Below are 19,996 nucleotides of genomic sequence, written 5' to 3'. Positions count from 1 at the left end.
CAAAGTAATTTTCCCCAAAGTAAAGGTCCTTTTGCTGCTGTTGTTCCTTTCTGTGTCCATCATAGTAAGCCTACTGTGGAAGCTTCCCACTTTTATACATAACAATTAGATATCAGAAAACACTTTGGATCTTCAGAAGGGTCTGAAAGCTTGATTACAGGTTTGCTGCAATTCACAGAGGGTTGTTAACACAGGAGGAACCTATAAATTTCCCCCAGATATTACAAGACTTTAAATAATATTCTACAAAAGCACATTCCAGGATGTGAAACTCTGAAGTCATTTTAAGGTGAAGTATATGACACTAAATCAAAACAATAAGCCATTCTGCTCACATTTATGCTTCTGATAGTGGCCTCAAGAAACCTCAGAAATCAGGCCTCTATAATGTCAGCTTCAAAAGAGTGCCTGACAAAACCTTAAGCTCAAAAACGTATTGGGTAATCATTCATTCACAAACAATTATGCATCACCTACTCCTTCTGTGTAAGGCTCTATTAAATGTTACTGAATGTTAGGAATGAATGAGAAAGGAAGGGGGGCATAAAAATGAACAACCAGGATCTATCTTTCCAGATTCTATTATTAGGTTGGAGTACAAGACAGATGTTTATCTAAATGTTACTTCTATATTTATTAAGATAAAAATGGAAAAAAAATCAGAAATAAGGAAATACATGAATCAATTAGTATATCTATATGAAAATAATACATAAAATAATTAAAATAAAATTTACAATATGCTTTAATGAAATGCATTATATTACTCATAAAATGGTAACCAATTGTGTCATCTTTTGTAAAAAAAAAACTTAATATCACTGTGCTTCAATTTACTTTCATGAAAAATGAGGGTAAATTCTGTATGACAGTGGATACATGTTGTAATACAATTGTCAAAACACATAAAATTTACAATACAAGAGTGCACACTAATGTGAACTTTGGACTTTGGATGAAATGATATGTCAGTGCAGGTTCATTGCTTCTATAATAACAAACGTACCACTTTGGTGAGGGATAGTAATAGTGGACGAGGCTGGAAGGGGTGGGAGGGGTGTGTGTGTGGAGAGCATCTGAGAACTCTGTATTTTCTGCTCAATTTTTCTGTAAACCTAAAACTGCTCTGAAAAACAAAATCTATCTAAAAGGAAAAATAAATAAATGCTGATAGTATTGGATTATAACTTAACATTTAAAATAAATATGCAGCTCTCTCTACCTGTCTTCAAGCTGAGACATTAGGCTATTTATTTATACCTTCAGACTGAAACTCACCCTGGGACTAGGATGATAATACCATCAGCTCTCCTGGGTCTTTAGCTTGCTAACTACAGATCTTGAGACTTCTAGCCTCCATCATTGCGTGAGCCAGTTTCTTATAATAAATATGCACACATGTATGCTGTTGGTTCTGTTTTGGAGAATTCAGACTAACACAGAGGGTCGGTTAGTAAGAGTGAGGATTGGAGCCTTGAGAGGAAAAGTTCTGTAATAGCTAGCAGAGAAGGTGAGGGAATGGTCTAGAAACACATTCTATGATTTCCTGGAAGTATTGGAGGTCAGTGCCTATACATTTAAATTAACATTATTCTGCGTGATTTGTGTATACTAAGGTTTTTGTTTGTTTTCCTTTCTTTACTATGTTCACCAGCCTAGGTTCAGGCATACAGTGCATGAAGAGTTGGATTTAACTAGGGCTATGGTGTAGCCATAGAAGTACTCAAAAACAGGACAAGGAAAAGGAAATTGAGAGCATATTCAAAGGAGTAATTACAACAATTGTCCATTTAATTAACACTGGCACAGAGAAGAAACAATGAAATTGAGGATAGTGAAAAGTTGGTGGTATCCAAAGATTGAAGGTTCTGGTAGGTTAAAAGAATGGTGGAGTTGGTGATTGGCATATGAATGAGTGAGTTGACCAGATTGAGTGTGTTATGGAGCAATTATAGTTATTAGTAATGACAGATTTAAAGAAATGACCACATAATTGTGATTGAGTGGCTAAGACAGGTGAGAGAACATTAGAGGCAAAAGGGTCAAGGGGCTGAGCGTTTATAGGACATTGAAAGGACCATTCCATAATTTGAATTCATTAAGAATTATGAGAAGCATGACAGTGGAATGAGTGCCATGAGCCAAGGAACTACAATTTTCAAAGTATAAAGTTGGGGTGGGGAAGGGGGGTGTAGTAAATCACACAATAAAGGGGGATGGTAAAGGTACAATTTAATGATGTAACATTCAAAACCTGGAATTGTAAAGGGTAGTAAGAGGGGCACCTACCTAATCTTCCTGCCCAGGGGTGCAAAAGGCATTGGAGAAAAACAACCACCATTTGAAAGGGCTGCAAGGGAATCAGTGTCCTCAGTGGGGATAAATGTTTTCCTTAGAACATGAAGGGATAGGGATGGTTTGGAGAAGCATTTGAGTTTAGAGATTTTGCTGAGATTTGATCTTGAGTTCCAGAAGTCATACCGAGAGGATTTTAGTAACTGGGGAGAAATGGGAGATGGAGTTAGAAAAGGATGAACAGAGTCATATTAGAATCCAGTGGGTTAGGGTTGACCTGGGAGTCTTGATCTATATGTGGTGACTGTCACGGACATAGATGAGGGCTTAGTGAGGTGAGTTCTGATGGTGTCTGGCAGGGATGATGGAGAGGTTGTGAGTGAGAGAAGGAGGAGCACAGGTAGGTCTCATGAGGAGTACAAGGGACCTGAGGCTCCTCCTCATATCCTGCTGATAGAAGCCTACAGTTTTGCCAACGAGTGGTCCTAGTCACAATTCCAAAGAAAAGTGGGTTTACTCGGGTACAATCGTCTTCCTTCGCAGTTGCTAAATAATGATCTGCCAAAGAGTATTATATTTTTAGAAAAACAAAATAAATAAATAAACAACACCAAAAATAATAAATAAAATAAATATCCATGAGTCCATACTGATATCAATAAATGATTGAAGAAATACACGGGGAGAACGGACAAATATTTTTGACAAAAGAATTCTAAATAATAAATATTGAGACTTTCCCTTCAGTAGGTGGAGCTTAAATACCCTTCCCTTGAGTGCAGGCTTAATTTGGTGATTCACTTTTAAAGAGTACAGTAGGTAAAGGGACATATCGTAACTTTGTGGAGAAATCTGGCAGAAACCATTTTAACTAAGTAGTTTGTTTTAACATCACCACTAATATCATGTATCCCCGAAATGATGATGAGAAGAGCACCATACTTCTGTGGTGTTATTTACAAAAACTCCAGTCAAAGCATGAAAACCCATGTTTTGGGGGATATTCACAAAACATCTGACCACTACTCCTCAAAAGTGTCAAGGTCATGTAAAACCTGAAATGACTGAAAAACTGTCACAGACCAGAGGAGACTAAGGAGACATGAGGACTAGTGCAATGTGGAACCCTGAGCTGGGTCCTGAAATGGAAAAAAAAGGACATTAGTAGAAAAACTGGAGAAAACCAAATAAGGTCCATAGTTTGATAATAGTTTACCAATGCTAATTTCTTAGTTTTGATAAATACAACATGATTATGTATGATCTAAACATTAAGGTAAGCTGAGTGAAGGGTATACAGGAACTCTCTTACTATTTTTGTAATTACATTTTTTCAGTTTAAAATTATACTAAAAGAAAAAAAAATATTTTAAAAAATGAGATTAATGTTTCTCCTAAAGTTTTATGAGGAGTAATTAAGTTCATATGAGTATAGTAGAACTCAATAAATGTCAGCTACTATTAGTATTATTGCTATTAACATTAGCTTCTAAATTATCCATGACAAATAAGCATTAGTTTCATAAAAAAAAAGAATATAATTTTAAAGAGTAGTTAATATTATAAATGGTTATTGTTGGATGGCCTTATATGTATGAATATGTAAATATGACAAAGAGTTCACATTGGATACGTGTTCAGAATATTAATTTAATGTAAAAGTATTAACAAATGGCTAAAAGTGGAATAAAAAACATAGGAAATCAGGCATAGTCTTATCAAATGTATGTTCACATATTTTAAAGTTGAGTATTAAAACATCTAATCTGTTTTATGCCAATAAAATATTAAGCATATGGAGAAGTTAGAGGAGGTCTATTTTTTTCCTATGTTTTAATTTTTTTAAAAATTTATTGGGGTGACAATTGTTAGTAAAATTACATAGATTTCAGGTGTACAATTCTGTATTAATTCATCTATAAATCCCATTGTGTGTTTACCACCCAGAGTCAGTTCTCTTTCCATCACCATATATTTGATCCCCCTTACCCTCATCTCTCACCCCCCAGCCCCCTTACCCTCTGGTAACCACTAAACTATTGTCTGTGTCTATGAGTTTTTGTTTGTCTCATTCTTTTGTTGTTTTTGGTTTATATACCACATATCAGTGAAATCATACGGTTCTCTGCTTTTTCTGTCTGACTTATTTCACTTAACATTATACTCTCAAGATCCATCCATGTTGTCACAAATGTTCCTATACCATCTTTTCTTACCGCCAAATAGTATTCCATTATGTATATATACCGCAACTTCTTTATCCATTCACCTATCGAAGGACATTTTGGTTGTTTCCATGTCTTGGCCACCGTAAACAAAGCTGCAATGAACATTGGAGCACACGTGTCTTTATGTATAAATGTTTTCAGATTTTTTTGGTAGATACCCAGGAGAGGGGTTGCTGGGTCATATGGTAATTCTATTCGTCATTTTTCGAGGAACCGAGGCGGTCTATTTTTAATATGGCTCAAGTAGAAGCTTAATGAGACCAAGGTCATGCTTGATTGTCTCAGTAGTTGTGCAATGCAATTTGGGATTTTCCTTGGCCATTGCTGAGGTAGAAGTGAGGACTGATGCTTCAGGGAGATGAGGACAGTAACGAATGGCTCTAGATGGGGGAGGCAATGTTTATGTTTGAGGGCTGAGGCAAATTTAGGCATCATTGGTTTTGTGAAGACATTGGCAAGAAGGGATTTAAATCAGTCAGATGGGACACTATTATATTATTCAGGTCAGGGCCTCATGGAAATATAGGTACTAGAGAACATTATCTTTTCCTAAGTGAGAAAAGTTAAAAAAAATCGCCAATCAGCACTTTTTAGATGCTAAGCAAAGCAGATTGGCATTCATGGAAAGACCCTAATCATAATGTTAATAGGAAACTGAATTCCTAATCAATGAAAACAAGGTGAATATCAGCTTTACAAATGATCAAGTTTGTAGGAAGAAGTCTGATATTGCTGTCCCTTGTGTCTTTACATACGCATCCAGGGAAACTACCTGTTGTCTATGTTCTTTGATAGCCTAGAACCACAGGTGGTGGGGAGGGTTGTTTTTTACATATATATTTTAACTCTATCAGGAATGATTCTGAAATGGATTAGTGTCCAATGGTAAATTTAGCCATGGAGAATGAGCAATAGCAAAATTAAGGGTTCTAGGTTATTTTAATCCTAGAGTACATTATATTTCCAAATTTAGATTTGCTTGAATATACTGGAATTTACTAAACTACTTTTGATTTTAGTTTTAATTTAATCTGTAGCTGTTAGTATAATACTTGTTTTTATTTTCCTACACTTTGAAGCAGCACTTCAGTTCATAGGATCACGTTTCCTATAACTTCATCTCTTTTGAGGAAGTTTTGTTTTGTTCCCTGACCTCCCACCTTCCACCCCCACTCCAAGGCTTGTAAAACAAAGCAGAATACCAATAGGAGTGCTATAGAGAAAATTTAGAAATTGAAGTTATTGTGTGTGAGATGGGGGCACATCAAGGTTTTCCAACCCATTTTTCTAGAAGGACAGTAAGCTTCTCCAAAGTCAGCAAAGGCCTACTTTTCACTGATAAACCAAAGGCCACGGGGTATCACCCCTTTTGAATTTTTCTCTACCTCCATCAAAATTCACCCATACCTTCGTTCATCTTTAGCAACTTATCTCCCATCTCAGAAGTTTGTATGTCCCTACTCTTTCCCATGTCCAACAATTCACATAAATTATATTCATATTCCTTGATGCTTCTTCTGGAATTTTGGATCCTTAATACATATCTGTAATTTTTTTCTTCACTATCTTTTTTTATTCCTTTCTTTCTCTCTTACTAAAAATGGACACAATCTCCTTCCATCCTACAAAGAAGCCTCCCATACGTGAGTCCACTCACCTCTTCTTTACAGCCCATTTCCTCAAAAAAAAAACCCAACAAACCATCTAGTTTTCTGACTTCCATTTCCTCACAAATTCCTTCAAATTTTATGTTCTTTGCATTTCTCAAACCTGTCCCCTTGTCTCCTTTTCCACTGCCACTGTCTAAGTGTCTCTCACCAATAATATGCTATTATTCTCCCAACAATTTTGTTTGCTTCTATCACCTATTCCTCCTAATCCTCTTCTCCACATCATCACTGGAATTATCCTCTTGAAACTGTAATCTCATTAGGTTTCCCTCACTAAAAAACTTTTAGTTGATGTCCAGTGGCTGTTAAAATATGAAAATTAGTGAATGAATAATTCCTGGAGAAAAAAATAAAATACTGTCAACTTAAAATGATCATAACAAGTTGATTGAATTCCTTATAGATGTCCTTTTCTTTTGCAGGTGTTATAAGGAAGGGTCTCTTGCAGATGGAGTTTTTAGGATCAAATTTTTTTACCGTATATAAAGAGAAAAAAAGAAATATTGGACAAGAATTTCAAGGGACAGAGATAAAATGTCCATTAGATTGATAATCAATGGAGCGATACTGGGGTCTCTCTCACCTATGAATGGACAAGTGGTAAGTAAAAGTTAACCTAAAACACATTTGAAATAACTCAATCTCTGTTACATCGAATCTCTGTTACAATCTGTTACAATCTCTGTTAAGTCATGGTTGAATGTCACTACTGTTTGATCTCTGTCCAAAAAATTTTCATAACAATATAGGGAGAAAAATGAAGCCAATCATCTGGTTTTCCTACCATCCCACACTGGGTCTCAACAGCTTGTGGGAGCATCAGTGGCCAGGCAACCCAGCTTCAGGCAGGCAGGCTCTGCGCTCAGCACTGCCCTAAACCTTACCTTAACTCTAAACCCAACTTTAACCCTAACTCTAACTCTAAGTTTTTGTTTCCATCCAGTCTGAGATTTTGTTTAGGGGTGGCCTTTTTGAGGGGTGCCTTGTTTGGTTATCTGCTCTAGCGATAAGTTGTATTCATATCCCTGAGAAAAACCAGGCCCACGGATACCTGTCAAGTACCCTCCCTGCCAAAAAAAAAAAAAAAAAAAAAAAAGAAAAAGCAAACAAGGAAAAAGAGGCCAAGTAACTAACCAAGAAACTAAAAATTTACCAGTAGAGAACAGAGAAACTGAAAACTAGACGAGTCCTGCCTCTGATGAAGGAGATCAGAAATAAGCCAAGTCCAATTAATGTATGATCAGTGGTCCTGGTCTCCCCTCCCCATACAAAGAGGAATGTTTTCATCAACTATTTTGTACATGCAAGTTGTTTTTAGTAGCTCTAGAACATTCTTAAGAAGAAGGGAATCCCACCTCATCCCATTTTTAAGTAAATACTTCTTTTTAAGAGGTGGAATCATTTGCTGGTTGTTTATTTTTTGGTATAACATGAAAATAGTGGGCTCTTGAATAGGGGACATTTGTCTTGGCTGTCAGCTTAACATTCTATAAATGGGGAATAGCTTTCATATCCTATAATACACAGCAGAGTAACTGGCAATTTGGAGTCACAGTCATGCATTTAGTATGTCCTGCACTTTTTAAATGACTTCTCATCTTATGTTTTTTAGTAGAATTATTTCCAAAAGAAAACTATTCCTTAACCTTGGGACTCCCCATCAGAATTTCGTGCACTCTGTAACATCTTTGGTAGTAGTAGCCCAATTTCCCCAGTACCTTCATTAATGTGCTGTGAAAGACTGAAAATATGAATATGTAGTGTATATGGTATTAAATTGTGAATTAGTGGGACTTATGATATAATAGCTTATTAACATTTAAATATACTGGTATTTGACATCCCCTTACAAAAAAATTTGTCTTTACATTTTAAGTTGAAAATCCACTGGAATAACTGTTTGGAAAAGAACCACAACTATATTCCTTTAAAATTGTCAGTACACATATTAAGAATTGTGTACAAATTGAAATGTCTGTGTATCGATCCTCAAAACAACCACTAAAATCTCAATAATGAAAAAAAAGAAAAGAAAGAAAACAGAATCTGGTGGGCATTCTTTTGTAACATAGAAGATATCGATAGTGATCTTTTCTCTGAATATCAATATGAATTTCTAGACTTATGTAACATAACATTTCCAGCCAGAACGTTTTGTTCCTATTTTATTTTAATTGTAGAAGGATAAAATGAATTACATCCTCATGTTGCTAACAAATGTCTTTGACAGATGTTCATAGAGTACCTAACTAATCAATTCTTATAAGTAATATTCTCACTACATATGTATCAAGGAGGAATAATAAATTAAAGTTTACGATGATTTGGTTTCAGACCATCCCAGGGTACACATCTCTACATCAGTAATAAAAATAAAATATAAAATGTCCTTGTTAATTTTTATATTTACCAGGTTAAATATATATCTTGTAAATTTTCCAATATTTATGTGTGTATATAATATATATGTTCATATAGGTATATTTTTAACTTAAACTTAACTTCATTGCCACATATGTGCCATATCTGCTGGGAAGTAAACAAGCCATTATGACCTCCTAGGATCAAAAATGAAGCCCAAACAAAATTCCTTACATGTAATATTATATTTTATAAAAAAATGATTTAAATTTATGTCTTCATTTTTACCTCAAAATAACCCTGGACACATAAAAATATAAAATATATTTTTGTAGCATGGAAAGAAAGCCAATAGATGACAGATGTTACAGATCACTAAATATTTAGCTAATGAAAACCAACTGGTAGAAAAACAAATCTGTCTAAAATGGATCACCTTTGGGCCAGTTGAGAAATCTTCTCTTCTAGAAGCAGAAACATGAGGAGAAAGAGCAGGCATACTTCTTAGACTCCTTTGTCATTCCTAGAGTAAAGATTTTAAGAGTTCTAAAACTTGGATGTAAATTAGAATAATCTGGGAATTTTGAATAATTGCAAAAGCTAGCCTGCACTTCTGCTGGATTATGTCAGAACTGTGAATGTTGACACACGTGTGAGTAAAGCTCCCAATGGTTAAAAATGTAACCTAGATTGAGACCCTTAGTTGTATGATGATTCTAGGTGCGCTGTTTTGAGATTTTGGATCAATTATTTTGCAACAGATTTTTTGGAAAAAAAAAAAAGAGAAATCATCTTGTTTTAAAACCTACTGCTTTAAACTACCACGCAGAATGCAATTTTCACTTGTATGCCTATAGCTCTTAAATAGGGCCACTGTTGCCTGCTGCCCTGGAATGACTTTGGCATGCCTAAGAAATGAAAAAAAAAAAAAAAAAAAAAAAATCACAAATCACTGTTGTCCAATTAAGTAGATACCACAGCTATGATGCCATTATCAATGTAAACCACAGCTAAATCCAAGGCAATGAATAGCATGGAAAAAATAAACAAAAAACCCACAAAGACAGACAGAAGATGGTAACCTTCTAGGGTGCAGATGAAGTAATTGGTTTTCAACACAATTTCATCATTTTTTATGTGCATTGCTTATCTGAATTGTTTCCCATTTCTACTCTTTCAATTTTCTCCTTTCTTTATGGCATTTACTCTTATGATCACTGACATTACATTTATTGTGAAGATTTATCCATTCTTCCATGCTGAAAAAACTGTAGTTGTATTTATTTGAATAGATATATTATATTCTCTGAGCAATAAAACAAGGTAAGTAGTTTTATCTTGATTAAAGTAACATCCTCCTAAAACCCTTCTTTAAATCTTCTCAGAGTGTTATCTTGGTTTCCAAATATAATACATATTTCATATATTTGTTGACTGTATCTCAGTGTCAGACATTACAGCATATGCTGAATGCTGTATGTGCATTCTCTTAATTAATCTCCATATCAGCTTTGTAAGGTTGGTACTATTATCGTCTCCATCTTATACATATGGAGGATGAATCTCAAAGAAGTTAATAATTCAATAAAGGTTTCAAAATTAGGAAGTTGCAGAAGAAAAAGGATGTTTACTTAGTCAGTCTGATTACTGAATCTTAACTCTCTATTTAAAAAAATAATTTTCCTTGTATTTATGTTTATTATACAATATTTCTTGGCTATCAATGAAAAGCACAGCTGAATTACACAGCAGAAGTCCCCCTGGGCCTTTGAGGTCTTGACTAGAAATCTTTGGAGAGAATTATAAGATTTTCTATCTTTTGAAATCTCTGTCCTGATGTGGTGACTGATGAGAGGTAAATATCATCACCTCTATGTCGAGTGAATCCTAGCTGTAAACTCTGTATCATGCAGCTACAAACACCAAAGATATTACTGAATTAATAATTCATTTTTTTCACCTAACAGTATAGACTTCTTGGTAATATGTTTTCTGTATTTCCTTCTACATTTATATATTATCTAAATTATATAAAATCATATTTAACATTTTATAATACAATGAATATAATGAAGTAGAACAGTACAATAGATATGTAACCATCATTATTTTTTTCTGAATGTGCCATTGAGTTTTTTTAATACATATAATTATTTTTCATTTTTGGAGCATTTACATCTTGCTCTACCACTCACAGCAGAAGACAAAAATAAATTAGCATTCTGATCATGTATTGTTTGCATATTATCCATGATGCCTGGTAGACTTATCTAAAAGGCTTAACACAGATATCGACATGCCACACTCAGACACACAGACAGGGTCATGTTATTCACTAACTCTGGGGGATTAAGAGGACCCTGATTTGTAGTGTTTCCCAATTTCTATGGGACAAATTCTACCAATTTCAATCTACCTACATGATATCACTGAACATGAAATTGGAAAGAAATGTCAGCAGCATAGCATTATATACTATTTCACTATATGGATGCAAAAGAGATAATATCTTCAAGAGCAGAGATAATAGCACACTGTAGTAGTTTTGGTATTTACATTTGCTTTTAGTATAACTTACTTAATTCTAAGTGTACATAATTTATATTTAATGATGGCTGTATTTAAGACCTGACAAGTACAAATTCTGAAAATTTAATAGTCAGCTTTTATCAGCACGTATGAGCCATCTCCAGCAGACCACTGGAGCAGTCACCATTCTAAATATACACAATGCCGTACATATTTTGTTTTTCGTACTAGTGAAACAGGCATACAGAAGTCATGGTTCTCAGCTCAAATATATAATGAAGAGTATGACAACAAAAAAGAGGAAGGGATACACTGTTACCATAAAATTTCATCTATTAGACTATAAATAAAACCATACTCAAGTTATTCCTCTTGACTGGTGTTTTTTATGACCCTCAGCACTTTTTATTGCCAACATTTAATTGCCATCCATGCTTATGATGCCAAATCCTTCACCTCCAATCAGATGTCTTCCCTGAGTTTCAGATTCAAATATATAAATGCCTATTGGGAATAGACAGTTGATTTTATAATAGATGTCTAACACTCAGTATGCTGAAAAACAAACCAATTTGAGATCTCCTTTAAAAGCTCGTCTTGCCTGTCCCATCACAGTAAATGAATGCAAGCACTGAGTGTTCTTTGTTTCCTCCCTTAACGCATACCACTTAATAACTAGGCCATTACAGCTCTATGCTTCAGTTACATCAGGAATCACATTTCCATTTCTGCACCATAAATCAGGTCACCATCGTCGCAGGCATGGATCGATGAAATAGATTGTCCTCGTTTGCTTGTTTCTACTCTAGTCAGTCATTTTACACAAAACTCAAATCAGATCTCCTGGTTCATCCCTTTGCTCTTCACCTCTCTGTTGCAACAATATTTTCTTCATAATAAATACATAATATCATAACAAAGATATAACAAAGACATAATCTTATGTGCATTTGGATCTAAGTATCGCCTTAGTCTTTCTCTTTAATAGAAGCTATTTGGGATGTGGAACTCCAAATACAAAAAAAAAAAAAATGCCTTAATCTACTGCATACACCTTGTATTTTCTTTTTTTCTATGTTTTCTCTTTACAGAGAATTAGGCTGCAATCTCCAACAGGTCAGAGTTGTGTTATTTCAAATTTGCATTCCCCAGGGATGAGCACAGTTCTGGTGTGCAGAAGAAAAACAATTTAGTTGAATACTGAGTACTTAATGAACATGCGATAATAATATTCTATAACTCCTAAATGAGGAAAATATCCAACCAGAAGAGGAACACTGCTGTGGATTAAATGTCTGTGTCCTCCAAAATTCATGTGTTGAAGCCCTAACCCCAACGTGATGGTATTAGGAGACGGGATATTCTGGAGGAAATCAGGTTTAGACTGAGTCATGAAGGCAGGGATCTCATGGTCTGATTAGCGCCCTTGTAAAGGAGAAAAAGTGTCCTTATAAAAGAGTGAGATATCTATGCACAGACACAGATAGATGACCACGTGAACACACAACTAGAAGGCAGCTGTCTACGCTCCAGGAAAAGGATGCTCATCAAGAACTGAAGCTGGCAGCACCTTGATCTTGGGCTTCAAAGCCTCTTGATCTGCGAGAAATGAGTGTCTGTTGCTTAAGTGCTCTCATCTATGGCATTTGTTAGCGCAGCCTGAGCTGATGAAAACAGAAGAACAGTAAGTGTCATTTGAAATTAATTCTCTAGAAACATCACTCTGGACACAGTAATGTAAGGAGAGAGGAATGTGGAGCCATCACTGTACTCAAGGTATGACCAAGACACGTGAGAAATAAACACTGTGCTAGAGCACTGAGAAAAAATAATTCTAACTTGGAGGGTAAGAAAAAATTCACTTGAATCAGAGAAACAGGAATAACTGTGGAGAATGCAATGAAGGAAAGGAGGCTGACAGACCTGATTGAAGGTCCTTGGTAAAAGTTTAAGCTATAAGACTAGATGGGGATGTGACAGGCATGCTCCAGAATTTAAGAAAAAACGAAGCAGGGGTTGCCAATATCTAAATTTGTTTTTAAGTTTTCACCAGTAAATTCCTATGATATTAAATTCCACATCTGATGAAATCTGTGGCTTTTAAAATCCACAGTGAATATATACATATATATGCATATATATATATATATATATATATATATATATATATATATATATATATATATACACACACACATGTATATATACATATGTATATGCAGAGGGTGCCAAAAAATGTACACACATTTTAAGAAAGGAAAAAAACTACTAAAATTGTAATACTCAATATATACCGATAACAAAAGATGAATACAAGTCATGTGTATACATTTTTTTGGCACCTGGTATATATGTGTGTATGTGTATTTATGTGCATGTGTATGTGTGTATGTGTGTGTGTGTGTGTATATATATATATATATATATATGCATATACACATACAATACGATAAATATTTGACTGCATTGCCCAATCTTCTGAAAGGAAAAATAAAAATAAAAATTTTGGAGAGGCTACTTTGTCTTTCTCTAGAAGTGGGTTGAAAATTATTTACTTGGATATGTTTCACAGATTTTTTTGGGGGGAAAAACATACAATTACCCTATTTTTTCAAACAAAAGTTGAAGATTAAAAAACAAAATGAAAGTAGGTGACACCAGCCACATATCACGGAAAATAAGGATTATTATTGGTAATGCTTAAGTCACAACAACACATGAAATAGGCACTGAGGAAACTGAGGCACAGAGAAGTTAAGTGATGTGATTGCCTCACAACTCTTTGACAGACACATCATACTACTAGGATATAATTAGTCAACTCTGAAGACTTACCAGTTAAATGTGCTCATTTAAAAGTTAGTTTTTTGTACATAGAGAAAAATTATTCTATGACTGGAGAGTTGATTTCTCTTATACACACCCCATATGACATTATATTATTCAGGATTTCATAAATATTATCAGTGAGGTGCCTTCACAGAGATAAGCTACAAGTATATATAAAATATAATTTCCATCACTATTGAAAAGATAAAGAATATGGGCAAAATATAAACACCAGACAAGCTTTTAGTGCTAATCTATAAGATAGAATGTTCCACAGTACATTAATGTAGATTTATTGAACTTTATCTTAAACAACTGGATGTTTCTGTTATTATATTTTGAAAAATGAGCAATCCCCATACCAGACTCACCTAAATGCTTTCTATCTTTTTCTGCGATAAACTGAGAGAAATAATAAATATTATTTATTTATTTCAATGAGAAGACCTACATTTATTGACAGTAAATCAGTTAAAGTAACAATCCATACTTTGCACCACACATTCAGGGTCATAAAGAGCCTACTTTTAATAACGGGCTTAAAGAAACAGATGTTGAGTTGAAGACAAGTGTAACATGTCCATAAAATTACAAAGCTGTTTTGTCTAAAGTCATTAGACGTGATAAGGCTGCACCGCTGCTCTTCCCTTAGATTAACGTTATGTGGAGGCAGTAATCGTTTCCTGGTGGGTGGGTGAGATGGTATGAGTAGTTGTGCATCTATTCAATGACCAGATTCAATAACTTTAATCAGGATTTTTCCTGAAACATAAAAACTGCATTATTACACAACTTTTCCTTGAGTTTGGTTAAGTAAACAAACACTTTAGACTTAGAATTACCAAAGGGGCAAGAAAAAATAAAGGAGAAAAATACTGGCTTACATTTTTTGAGGTCCTTCACTACATAATAAAAGTAAAGATAATATGATGAAATGAAAATACATATTTTTAAATTATTTTTGACAGAACAATCTGAGATTATACACACCATGCAGCCCATAAATGGAGAAAGTTACAGATAAAAAGTGAACATTAGGATATTTATTTTTTGTCACTTAGTTTTGAGTGTCTATCTTGAAAATAGTATTTCCCTAAAACACAATTTTTCCACATCCTCTTTAATTAACAGAAATTAATTAAGCACAGAAATAAGCATTAAGATATAGGCCCCTTTCTAAGGCTTTATTGGGTAATGGTATGGGTGGTTCTCAGGTTTTTCTGAGCCCACCCCTAGAGATTTGCATTAGAAGTGGCACTGATATCTGTAACACTCATTTTAACACGGAGAGATCCTAAGGCAAATGGTAAGAGAGCCAGCACTTTCCAATAAATATGCACTGCCTGAAATTCACTAAACTCTTTTCTCCAATAACTATTTCAGATTGTCAGTATTTATTTAAATGTAGAACCTGCAAATTGAAGGTCTTGAAGACCGAAATACAAAATAAAAGCAGCACTAAAATGCTCCTGTGCCCCCTCTGAAGTAGGGTGGCAGGGGAGACTTGGAGGAAGCTTTCCTTGTCAGTTGGTCTCAAAATCTCCTAGGGAGCTTTTAAAAAATACTAATGACTGGAGCCCAAACAGATTTACTAGATTGAGTCCCAAGTGTCAAGACTTTTATCCAAGTATCTCAAATAAGTCTTAAAATGCAGGCAGTGTTGAGAACTATGGACTTAATTTTTTAATAAATGTATCTACTTTTGTAAGGGTGATGATTATAGCTTAAGAGAAAGTATTTACCGTAGTAAATCTCTGGTGTATACAAGATAGTTTCTATTCACTAATTATAGAATAATAATAATTAGAATTACTATTATTTAAAAAATTTAGAATGGTATTTTAGAATAATAGTTATTATAATTACAGTTATGATAATTATAATCATTTTAAAATTAGATGACCCTAAGAATCAGCCCGTTCTCTACTAAAGAACATTCTCCAGGTGACAATGGATACTTTACAAATTAGGTGACTATCTTCCATTTACTTCTTAATCTTTTAATCACTTTGATATCTTATTTGGATCCACAGTGATGATCACATAGAATGAATTATGCAGACAGTATATTACTTGATTTTACTTTTAAAAGCCCAAATAAAGCGTACCTTGCTTTGGGTCCTTGCGTCTGGAATCTTAGTGTCAATTGTCCTGGGTGGAATTGACATCTGAGTTGGATTTGACCTGATTAGACTCAACGGGGACGGTTGATCACTGAAAACAGTTGACAGGCAGAGTTTTACAGTTTCTTTCATTGCTTTCAGTTGTGACTCCTAGGAAAAAAGAGAGATCACTATTCTTACATGTGGTTCTGGTTATCATTTATCTGATTAGATTCTCCTTTTCCTCCTAGTCTACACTCACTCCCCACATAAATACATATCAGTTTTCAAACATATTGCCTAACTTATAAACTCCATTATGGCACACTATTTAATGCACACTGAGTCTGTTTTTAGGAGTTAATGCATTTCATGATATATTTTGAACACTGAAATTCAGAGACATGTCTTTTTTCCCTTGAATTGGCATGATTTCAATCTTGAAAGTTGGCTGACAAGGACATTATTCTTTGGGGTGACTCTGAAGTAGAAAATGTCCTTCTTAGAAACCTGCCACCTTTCTCTTAGTATCAACCTCTTTTATTACAAATCACTCCCTGAGCAATGTAAGCCCCCGTGTTCCTCCGATTAGCCTGTGCCCCTACCCAACTTCCCCACATACTAGAATAAGTTTATTTCTGATAAAGCTCTTATTTCCTCTGAGCCTTGTTAAGAAGCAGGAGTTACTTTCCTATGATCGTAAATGCTGATATTAATACTTTCTTATATTAGCATACGATCACAATATTCCAAGCACTTTCACACACAAGAAAGAATTTTACACCTTCAAACATCTGGAAAACTGGCATTATTATTATGATTCTACTATGAAGAAAAGAAAGTTCAAGGTTTTCAGACCGGTTTAGTTTTGGTTCACATCGCAAGGCAGGCTGTTCTAATGTGACAACCATCTCTCCCTCCTGTCTAATCCCCAGCTCCTGTTTCTAAAAATATTTTTAAATGCTGACAACTTAAAAATAACAATAATAACATAAAGCTAAATACAAATGACAGAGAGATCCTCAGATGCCAAAATGAAGAGGGACATACAACACTTTGGAAATCTCATGATAACTCAGAGGTAAATTGGGGAATGGCTATAGGCCCTAATAGGAAAATGTCACATAAACATCAATTTTGAGATGTGAGGTGTGGCCTCTGGTTCAAGAGACATGAAAAGAAAGATTAGCTATAGGGGCTAAGATCCCTGGACAAGCTAGCATACATGGAGTTTACCCCTTAAGTGTATCCATAGATCAATGAAGCAGCAAAGTCTGTTTTCTCTGCCTGTCGAAGTTGTATGCTCCCAATAAAACTACTGCCTTTTATATACTATGCCCGGATGCACCTTCATATAGCACCCCCCCATTTCTTGTCTCCTGTAAAGCCCTTGTTGTCATAGTGACTATGACTTAGAGCTTTCCCAGTGCCTACCTCTGAGCTTTCTACTCATATGTGGTATATCATACTTATTGTTAAGTCACGGTGTCTATTGCTGGAAATAACAGTTTAAAAATCTCTCTCTTTGGTCATGTCAAAAGATAAAACAAGCAAACAAACAAACAAAAAACAGCAATAAGAGCAGCAACTTGCAATATGTAAGACATAGGACAGCATATATTTCCTTCTCGTTAATCTTGCCCTGTCAAATTCTCTAAGACAAAGTAAGAATCTGATAAGGACTTGGATGAGGGAGCATTAAGTGGACAGGAGGGGGCTAAGCTGAATGATCACTTCTTACTCAAAATGGTCCCTTTTATTTGCTTGCCTTAGTCTCAAGATTCTTCTCCTTCCCCCACATCATCACTTTCTATGACTGATCCTGTTGTTCCTTCACATAATTTATCACTAACTTTTAATTTATATGTCTATACACATACATATAAGTTGCCTATTTTGTTCAGTACTATATATCAGACTTAACATAATCCAGACACATTAGAAGGAACTCAACAGAAAAGTTGTTGAATAAATGACTGAAAAACTTAGGTGCAAACATTGTTTCTGTATGTCAGGGGGGAAAAAATCAACAAGTTATATCAATAAAAAGAAATGAAGTTAACAGTTCAGATTTCTCTTCCTGTTGGCTCCTTGTTACAATCTTGGCTGACACTTCCCTTCTCTCACTACAGAATAGAAGATCATGGCATTGAGTGCTGTGTCAGGAGTGAGATGTTCCAAGCGGCCTTGTGTTTTCTGTTTTGCATATTATAGTGAGACAATGGAAATAGAGCTAATGTGACAGGGTCAGGCAGGTCTTGGCCAGGACTTCCAGCTAATGTGGCTTTGAAATGTAGGCTTTCAATGGTCAGATCATGGAGGAAGTAATGGTGGTTATTGTTTTCACTGTATTCATATCTTGGTTCCTCTTAACACACTATACTTCAAAAAGTTGGCTCTGTAACAGGCTTAAAGTATATTTTCCCATAATAGACAGATTCTGGAGTAGGGGCTGAAATTGGATATTGAAAATAAATAATGGACAGCATCATGTTAATAGTTTCAAACATTGATTTTCAATAATACCTGTTTAGTTAGGCAAGACAAATTTTTCAATAAAACAATAAACGGGGCTGTGTATATATGTTATGTTTTTAATTGTCTGAACTTTGACATGATCATCTCATCTGTTCCCACACTGTCAGGATCATATAACATAACAGAAACAATATCAGATAAACATTACCTCCAACCCCTCACCTTTCATAGCCACAGTAGTAAACTATCTCAGCTCTTATTTTTCAACCTATCCACAATCTCGTAGCTTCTGATTTCATTCCTTTTTTGAACCATAAGCCTGCATCTTTGGCCCCGATCCTTGGTTACGTTGTAGATTTTTTTTTTTTCCTCTCAGACACAGTAGATGGAGGTGAGTAAGCCTGTCCTAATCTGGTCAGTTTTCTACCAAACAAACAAACAAACAACAAAACCCAGCTTTCTAGTTCATCTAGTCTAAAGCCTGTTATCGACGCTACTCGTGTTTGGTTTGACCCAGTTGCGTAAGCGGGACCCAGATAATGATTTTATACCACAACATCGTTACATTTTCATTCAAGGCTAGCTGTAGTCTGAAACTGCAAGCTACTGTTTACTTTCCAGTTCACTGGAACAAGATGTCACCCAATGAAATATGATGGGAAGCATAGCAAGTATACTTTGTCCTAGATCTTACAACCTATTCCCTCCTAAGATCACTCTTGTTCCTGCACCAAACCACTTTTTCCAGTTGCTTTGCAGCATGGTAGTAAAATGCAAACCCCTTAATAAGGACCTGATTGTCACAATGTCCTTTGTTTATAACTCATCAAACATTCCAAGCTCATTTGCATCTTAGAGCCGTTATACCTGCTGTTTCCTCTGCCTGCAGAACGCTTTTCCCATGTAGCTATGTAGGAAACTTCTAATTAAAATTCATGTCTCAGCTCACATATGATCTTCTTGAAAACAGTCCCTGATCACTCTTTCAAAGAATACTCCTTCCTTAAAGTCTCTGTTACATTTGTTAAATTGTGTCCCATGTAGCTCTTATCATTGAAAATTATCTTACTGTTTATATGTTTATTGTTTATCTACTTCTATTATAATGCAGTTTCTTTGAGGGCCAGTATCTTTTTTGCAGCATCACCAGTTTCTAACTTAACAAATATTTGTTACATGAGTAAATAAAGAAAACCCTCCCGAGGATATAAGTGGGTGCGATTTTACCTTTTGCTCCTTATCCTGTATTATATAAGAAAAGTATTATTTTAGACGTTAAAATACTAGTGTTTGTGCTGTATAATATGGAACACTTATAAAAATCACACATATATATATATATATGTGATCTTAAGATGGTGGGAGACTTAAAAGGCAATTTTTTGCATGCCTGTGAGTACTTTTCTTAGAAAAATGATTTTTTTCTAAGAACAACAAGATATACCTTGCAAAGACAACGGTGCTCCTAATTTGTGATCTGACACATAAAAGTTCACAGCGTATT

At 34.9% G+C, this 19,996-nt stretch overlaps 1 protein-coding gene across 6 annotated transcripts in view; it reads right to left on the bottom strand.

Moving 5' to 3' along the window:
* The window catches only part of LUZP2 (leucine zipper protein 2), a 463,398-nt gene that overhangs the window by 39,783 nt on the left and 403,619 nt on the right, over positions 1–19,996 (bottom strand). For 5 of the 6 annotated variants that reach the window (XM_074336145.2, XM_019742592.3, XM_019742591.3 and 2 more), the window contains exon 10: positions 16,021–16,185. The exons of the other annotated variant lie outside the window; for it this stretch is intronic. In XM_074336145.2, the coding sequence (XP_074192246.2) occupies positions 16,021–16,185 (165 nt within the window). The remainder of the gene's footprint in view (positions 1–16,020; positions 16,186–19,996) is intronic. 6 annotated transcript variants of the gene reach the window in all.

The sequence above is a fragment of the Rhinolophus sinicus genome, chromosome 14 (genome assembly GCF_057876585.1).
Source record: "Rhinolophus sinicus isolate RSI-liver-muscle chromosome 14, RSI-T2T, whole genome shotgun sequence".
Taxonomy (NCBI): domain Eukaryota; kingdom Metazoa; phylum Chordata; class Mammalia; order Chiroptera; family Rhinolophidae; genus Rhinolophus; species Rhinolophus sinicus.
Note: the sequence above shows the minus strand (reverse complement) of the source record. Positions and strands in the feature narration are given on the sequence as shown.